This window comes from Musa acuminata, chromosome BXJ2-6 (assembly GCF_036884655.1).
Source record: "Musa acuminata AAA Group cultivar baxijiao chromosome BXJ2-6, Cavendish_Baxijiao_AAA, whole genome shotgun sequence".
NCBI lineage: Eukaryota > Viridiplantae > Streptophyta > Magnoliopsida > Zingiberales > Musaceae > Musa > Musa acuminata.
Window position 1 is genome coordinate 33,025,001 of NC_088343.1, and position 7,982 is coordinate 33,032,982.

The 7,982-nt window shown below is 34.9% G+C and overlaps 1 protein-coding gene across 1 annotated transcript; it reads left to right on the forward strand.

Annotated features, from left to right (window-relative positions):
• The first annotated feature begins 2,818 nt into the window (after positions 1-2,818).
• On the forward strand, positions 2,819-7,777 carry LOC135615285 (B-box zinc finger protein 23-like). The gene is made up of 3 exons (XM_065113575.1): positions 2,819-3,124; positions 6,601-7,008; positions 7,352-7,777. The coding sequence occupies exons 1-3, from the start codon at positions 2,903-2,905 to the stop codon at positions 7,622-7,624; spliced, it is 903 nt and encodes a 300-aa protein (XP_064969647.1). The 5' UTR covers positions 2,819-2,902; the 3' UTR covers positions 7,625-7,777.
• Positions 7,778-7,982: the final 205 nt, after the last annotated feature.

The following is a 7,982-nucleotide window of genomic DNA, read 5'->3' on the forward strand; positions in this document are numbered from 1 at the left end:
TCAACCATGCAGTTATGCTCACATGTTGATCAACGACCTCCATGGTCGCCATGGTGTGCGATTGCTTTCATGTGTCTGTTGTACATCAACTAGGAGCTATGACCTTCGCTATCTAATCGACATCGGTTGTGACCAACAAATGTCGTCATAGTTGCATTGCTGTAGCCATCGATCAAAGGCAATGATGCTGCGTCGGTTTGAGGTAATGGCATTGTTGTAGTCGTCACAAGAAGTGACACTACTATATGCGCAACAACCAACAACCTAGGCAGGCAACCATAACGATACTTGGGCTATTGCACATAGGCAATGGTGCATGCAATCATCATCGGTTGTCATACCTCTCGCTACAAAGTCATTGCCCTCAACAATACTATCATCAATAGCAAGCTATCGATGATAGTTCATGCAACAACTTGGGCGAGATAGGAAAGCAAATTTGATGAACCTTGCATTACTTATAATCAAGCAACAACTTGGGCGAGATAGGAAAGCAAATCAACAACACAGACAGATCGTTCAAGCATCATATAATCAAAATTGAATAATACGTTTTTGCCAGCGAATAATATTAACAAATAGATCTAAACATAAAACAAACTTGATATACTTTTGTATCTAAATTATTTGATTTCAAAACAATTGGCTTTAATACCAATTGTAGGCATATAGAAATTATAATTATGTTATTGTTATGTGAAAAAATTTAATGTCAGAATAAAAATCAAATAATGATATATCAAGATTAGAATTATGTAACTTTCGAAATCATTAAGGAAATCTTTATTTGATTATAAATGTATTATCGTCATATTTGAAAGCTGCAATAATATCGATCTGTAAGGAAAACTAAACTCGTATTCTCCTCTGTTCGTATCATTCATAAGGCTATTATGAGCTATAAAATAGCGACATGGGGAGATTAAGAATAGATCTATAATCTCAATTTGTAGTGTTTCATCCCTAGGAGAGAAAGAGAGTGTAAGATGATAATTAGGAAAATCTCTTCTATCAAGATTAACTCCTAAGAAATTATATCAAAAATAGACTTTCTTTTTATTGTTCGATAACTATAATCAAAATCTAATCAAATTTATAAAAAATAAGACCTCATAATCTAATACTTACCTCCTTATCTCTATTTGACATCATAAAAAATTTATTTGGTAAGTTTTGAGTTCTCATAAGTATTTTAAATAATTTAATGAGTATTTTAAATAATTTATTATTATTATTATTATTATTGTTATTATAATATATATATATATATATATATATATATATATATATATATATATATATATATATATATATATATATATATATATATATATATATATATATATATATATATATATATATATATATATATATATATATATATATATATATATATATATATATATATATATATATATATATATATATATATATATATATATATATATATATATATATATATATATATATATATATATATATATATATATATATAAAGCTTTTAGAGAAACGGTACCACATCGAGATTTAATCTCATACATATCGAAAGTAAACTAAAATTTAGATAAATTTAGACTATTTATTAGTCTAAACTTAAACATGTAGAGCTAATTAGATAAAAATAAGTGAAATTCTCATGTCAACTATTATAGTGAGGAGTCATATCCTGATAATTGATTGACATCACGATGATGACAGACTTATTCATAAATAGAAATAGAAAGGTTTATAGGTGCGAGGCTCACCCATCAATGAAAAAGTTGGAAGAATATATTACTATTACTATTAAATTAGATTTAGACATCCTAATTGTGACCATCAAGTTGATGACTCAATTAGTCATTCGGATCGTGACAGTTAGTGATAGCATATATTTCTCGTTTTTGCTTTGAAATCTGATTCGCCCGGTAAGAAATCAACGAATGATGGATTGCATCACACGTAGAGGCAGCAAAGACCAGACTTCGAATTGAGATCAAGATTTAGCTAACTGTGGAGCCTTCGGTCCTCAATTCCATATTATTATATGTATGTCTATATACTATGCACCAATGTGTTGTTACATGACGTCAAGATGTTTTTTGTTTTTTTGTTGAAAGGAAAAGGAAAACTACATTAATTTAAGGGTTTGACAAAAAAATTATAATTGATTTTTGCTTTTGTTTGAAAACTTTATTTCTTGATTAATAAGAAAATAATAAGAATTTTGTTTTGAGCTCATGCCAGCATGGGTGACTTTATAATTAATTTTCTGTAGGTTACATTTGATTATTAATCAAGGCTATAATTAATATCAATATTGATTAAAAACATCATTGGTTGATTATTAGGAAGGATATTGAGATTCTTTGACCTTAATCTTTTGTTTTAGATATTTGTTTATAAATAAATTTCTTTAATATGATATGAATAATTATTATTAATTAGTTAGGTAAAGATAAAAAAAAATATAATAAATAAAAATTTAAGTACTTTTAAATTAATTAAGTTACAATAGATCCCCCCAAATTATTGAAACATAATATTATTTGTGGATGATTTTATATATATATATATATATATTGATTTTGTTTAAAAATAGTTCATTAATTAAAAAAATAAATATTTTTTTTAAAATTACTATATTATATGTCATGTATCGTTAATATTCATTATTTGTGAAATAATATTAATCAATTAGTATGTCTCGATAAATTAAGAAAATAAATATAAAGTAATTAATGGGAATGAAGAAAAAGAAGATATTATTGCTTTAAAAGCCAAAATGAAGCATTTAATGCGTCTGCTTCGCCAAATTAATATAATATAGACTCTCTTTAGTTTCGATCCATTCCTTTCGTTTCTTGTTGGAAATATCTCCCAAGAGGAGGAGGAGGAGGATTCCTTCGGCGGAGGAAGGGAGATGAAGATACAGTGCAACGCGTGCGAGGCAGCCGAGGCGGCGGTGCTCTGCTGCGCGGACGAGGCCGCGCTCTGCTGGGCCTGCGACGAGAAGGTGCACGCCGCCAACAGGCTTGCCGGGAAGCACCAGAGGGTGCCGCTCCTCTCCGACGACGGTGGTGGCCCTGTCTCGGGGAGCAGCTCTTCCACCGCCTCTGGCGTTCCCAAGTGCGATATCTGCCAGGTGCCCCGCCTTCTGCCTCTCTCTCGCGTTCATAGGCCGCCTTGATCGTTTCTGGTACGACGAGGTGGACCTGGTCGCAATTGGGTTTGCTGCTTCTTTTTCCGTCTTCTTTCCCGATCAATCGTTCTAATCTGATTTTGTTTGAGGGCATATTCCTGTTTTATGAATGAATTGGTGTAAAGATGTGACTTTTGTGGAGCAACTTACTTTCCATGATATCATACAAGAGACAGACTTTGTGGTCTCTAATCTCTGATGGCTTAACTTATGCCGGAACTGGAGCTGAATTGGAGCTTCACTATGCTAGCAGGTAAATAGTATGCCAAATGAAGTTAATGCAAGGGACTTAGGAACATAGCATGACTGAAGAAAGAATAGGGGGTTCAGAACACTGTGCATATGGACTTATTGCTTCGCAGCACATGCATCATAGTGCCTGTAAATATAAGTTTGATAGTATGGTGACAAATAGTTAAATCTAGTTATCACTTGAGTTATAAGATTGGATCACTTATGAAGTTACTTAGGGAACTGTGTCATCATCTTCACACAGTTGGTTAATCTATGCAAAAATATGAATGCTTTGATCCACTTGGTTTTTAGGAAAGTGAGCACAGAGATTACCAATATATGTATTCTAAATTTGGACGTGGACTCTATAATGTATATTAATATATTGCAGCTAAAGCAAAATTTGTTTTTCAGGAATAAACTCAGAAAACTTTGTATTAATTTTTCTCTGCTAAAGAAAGGGAGTCAGAAGATTCAGAACAGCTTGAAAATATTTTAATGGTCATATAATTCATATCATGACCTGCTAATATGAAAATTCTTTGCACACAATTCTTGCAGTCAATGAATGTCTAGCAGGAGGTTAACATTCAAGCCAAACATTTGGAGGGTGGTCAAGCATCAGAAAGGGAGATGCTGTTATGACCCGGGTTTGATGAGCTAGCTGGCTTATCAACTTCATTTGGCCCAAGCCACTGGCCAAAATACCTAAGCTGAAGTTGATTGTAGTTACTCATCAAACCTTCGTAAGTCAATCTTAGTCTTTACACACTTCCAATACAGGATTAATCGGGGTGTTACAGATTCTTTTATTGTGATTAAAGATCATATTCATAGTTTACCTGTTTGCTAGTTTTATTGGGTTATAAGGGCTGGTTATTTCGTATAAAGTGAGGGAAATATAAACCCTCTTTCAAGATTTCAAGACTATTGTTTTTGGAAGTGATTTATATGTGAATTTTTACCACGGGAGATAGCAAAATAATTCGAAAAGGATGATTGTCTTTTAACGTTTACTTGGCTAATTCTGATCTTATCCCAACTGATTAGGATCAGGATTTTCATATCCTAACCCCAACTTCATCTATAGATAACCCTTTCATTGCCAGCAGAGTAATTGTTGGAATTATGCTAGATCTTGATGACGAGGAAGAGATAAGAAATTGAATGTGGAGGAGGTGTTAATAACTGACTACATCTGCTGCTCGTTGGCCACTATTGCTGCTTGCTTTTGGTATTTCCCAGTTTCTTATGAAGAATAATGTTTCTAGTAAGACTGAAAGAAAGGGGGAGAAAAAAGAGGCAAAAAGGTTTCAGGAGTCAAAAAAGAGAGGGAGGGGGAGGGAGAGAGAGAGAAGGGGAGTTGGGTGCAAGACCTCTCCATTCATACTTTTAGTTATCTGTCAAATTTGCACCAACGGTTGGCAGGACATTACATAACAGCAGACAGTTGTTGGCCCAATTTTCATTAAAGGTGCAATTGAAGAGGTGTCACCATCTATTGGATGCTAGATGGTGACTCGTAGGATACAATGATCAGATGTATCACATGGCATGCAAAATGGAGCCATAATGAAATGTCATATTTCGTGTAAATGACATGAGATGATGGATCTATATGGAATGGTGTATGGATAATGCATCTACAGTTGAATGGCTCCTATGAATCACATGCTGAAAAGCAAAACATGGTAATTTAATTTTTGGTGGTGGCAAACTGGTAGAGTTCACATGCACTTCCGACTTAAACAATGGATTTCATAGGAAGTCAGTGATCTTTCCAAAGGAAAAAATATATATTAATCAAGATGCAAAAACTAAGAGCTTGCGTTCCTAAATCAGCATATTGATAACACAGCAAAGACAATTTTTAGATTAACTTTGTGACTCATCAATCTCTATGTGGCTGACCTTTCAGAAAAGCTGTTCCCCATATGTAGTCATGGAAAATAAATTTCCAGTTTTCTCCAGTGTTTGAGCTTGATGATATGGAGCTTCTCGTGCCAAATTTCATAATTGGAAGATGTTCAGAGCTAATGGGTTAACTGGATTTGTGGGGCAATCAAACAAGCTGCAGCAAGAAGTTGGCAGCTGTTGAGGTATTTGATCACAAGGAAGGTGTATATTTGAGTTCATTCATTTTTGAAGTTCTACCCGCTTCATAAACAGCACAGCCCTAGGGATGCCTAGCAGAAGCAATGGATGAATCGATGTTGCAATAGAGTTCAATCAAGTCATCTTTCTTTTTTGTTTCTTTTTGTATATGTGGAGGTTGAGTCCAGCTTACTTTTGTCTTTTAGTTGTATGGCTAGTATTAGATTATAGGCTTAGCTCTCTGTTATGTTAATTCTTACATGTGATTTCTAGGTATTGTTGCTTCTTGTTTAATATTTTCCTGAGTTGTCACAATACAGTCAAGAATCTAAAATTGGTCAAAGCTTTTAGAATCCTTTTAGATCTTACATCCATTGTTCTGTTGTCATTCTTATTGTTATTTTCCACCATCCATACAGGTCTCTCAAATTGGATACTTATACTAACACTGTCAGTTATCTTCTATCTAAGAAAGTCTGGCTTCCAATAAATATTAAAATTTCAATGTTCCTAGACCATGAACGTGTTACAAGTACCACTCAAATAATTATTTTTGTGGAGAAAGCAGTACTAGATGAATAAAGAAATGATTTAAGATACTCTTTCCTTGTTTTCTTGATAAATAAAGACATGATTTACGTTGATCCTTTTCTTTGTCTTCCTTTTAGGCTGGGTGCAAAAGGTTAAGTACAACTTATACAGATTCTTGGAAACTTAAGTTCAGTGCATTGTGCTCATGTGTTTTGTTTGTTGTGTTCTTTTTTGTTTTGGTGATTATCTGAATGTATGCTTTGCTTCTATCTGGATGCGAGGGATGCTTTTGCTAGTTTGTCATGATTCATGTATTTTTGAATTATTACTGATCAATCATCGATATCCATCTTTGAATATTGAACTTCATTATGCCAGCTAATGTTTCCACAGGATAAACATCTTTAAATGTTGGTTCTCACATGCATATTTGTTGAATTTCCTGCATTTATATATAATGTTCTTATGTGGCAATATGTATGTGTTTAATGATGTCCTTATTGGGCTTCTGTGCATATTTTTTACTTTGAACATATAGAACTAAGTCTTTGTTTTTCCAGGAAGCTTCTGGCTACTTCTTTTGTTTGGAAGACCGTGCCTTGCTTTGCAGGAAATGTGATCTTTCTATACACACAGCAAACTCTTACGTGTCTGCTCACCAAAGATTTCTACTAACAGGGGTGCGAGTAGGACTTGAGTCTGCTGAATCAGTGCCTGTTGCTAACCAGCAGTTGCATGCTGCAGGAAAAGCTGTCTTATCTCCATCTAAACAATTGCGTCTTATGTCATCCACTGAGACCAATGCAGTTTCATCCAGTCAAATAGCCAGGGTTGGAGGTTCAGTGGCAAGCATGGCCCCAGCATCAGGGTTCAGTATGTCTGGAAGTGCACCTGATTGGCCTTTTGATGAATTCTTTGGCTTCCCAGATATCAATCAAAATGGTTTTGCAGAGCATAATGCCTCTAAGGTAGGTTCTCCATCAGTTGCATTTGATGTGGATAGTGAGCTCCTGGTTTAGGGTAAACTTACATCAGAAACCACATCCTGTTATACATCATGAACCCAATCTCATATATAGCATGTGGCAGTTTGTGTTGTCTTCCTTAACGAGCATGTCCTAAACTTGATTGCAGATATGTTACGCTTGTTTCATCATTTAGGCTTACTGTTTTTGGTATATGTCAAGATGCATAATGACTCCTCATCAATGTTGCAAGAGGGGATAAAGAATGTAGCTGGATGCTCTCAATTTTTATTGTATCTTGAGACATGCATACTTCATCTACTGATGGACATTGTTTGGTCCACAGGCTGACAGTGGAAAGCTCGAAAGCCATGGATCGTCACCACCTTATCATTCTGTTGACAGCGATCTGGATGCCTATGAATGCGTGGGCCAGCATCCAGAGTACTACTGGGCGGTGCCGGAAATTCCATCCCCACCCACGGCTTCAGGGCTCGGCTGGCAAAGAAACCTACTTCATCCTGCATCCGATGATGCTGCTTTTGTGCCTGACCTTTGTTCTTCGTCTCATCACGTGACCACATCATTTCGTTCACACCGTCATCACCGTCGATGTTAAAAATTTTGTGGATGATGTGAGTTGAAAACCAGTTTGCTAATGCAAGGCTTGTTAGGAAGGATGATGTGAATTGTTTGCTCACTGCTGAATCCTTTTATCTATATTTTGAGGTACATTGCATCATCATAGATAATAAGCCATGGGTTTGTTTCAGTGTGTTGTATCAGACTACGTGGTTGCGCCATTATTTATCAACCTGCAGTTTTGATTACTGAATCAAATGGTTCAGATTCACTTAACACTTTTGATTATATGGTCGTAGTTGAAACAACAAAAGATGGAGGGAGGTTCGAGTCAATGCTAAGGTTGCATCTTTTCAGCTTGGAAGGTTAGCGTTTGAGTCACGAAAATAATTTTT

Excerpts from the sequence above, each read along its gene's own strand:
- LOC135615285 (XM_065113575.1), top strand. The coding sequence starts at position 2,903 with ATGAAGATACAGTGCAACGCGTGCGAGGCAGCCGAGGCGGCGGTGCTC. Across the intron at positions 3,125-6,600 it reads CCAAGTGCGATATCTGCCAG|GAAGCTTCTGGCTACTTCTT; the intron begins GTGCCCCGCCTT and ends TTGTTTTTCCAG. Across the intron at positions 7,009-7,351 it reads CAGAGCATAATGCCTCTAAG|GCTGACAGTGGAAAGCTCGA; the intron begins GTAGGTTCTCCA and ends TTTGGTCCACAG.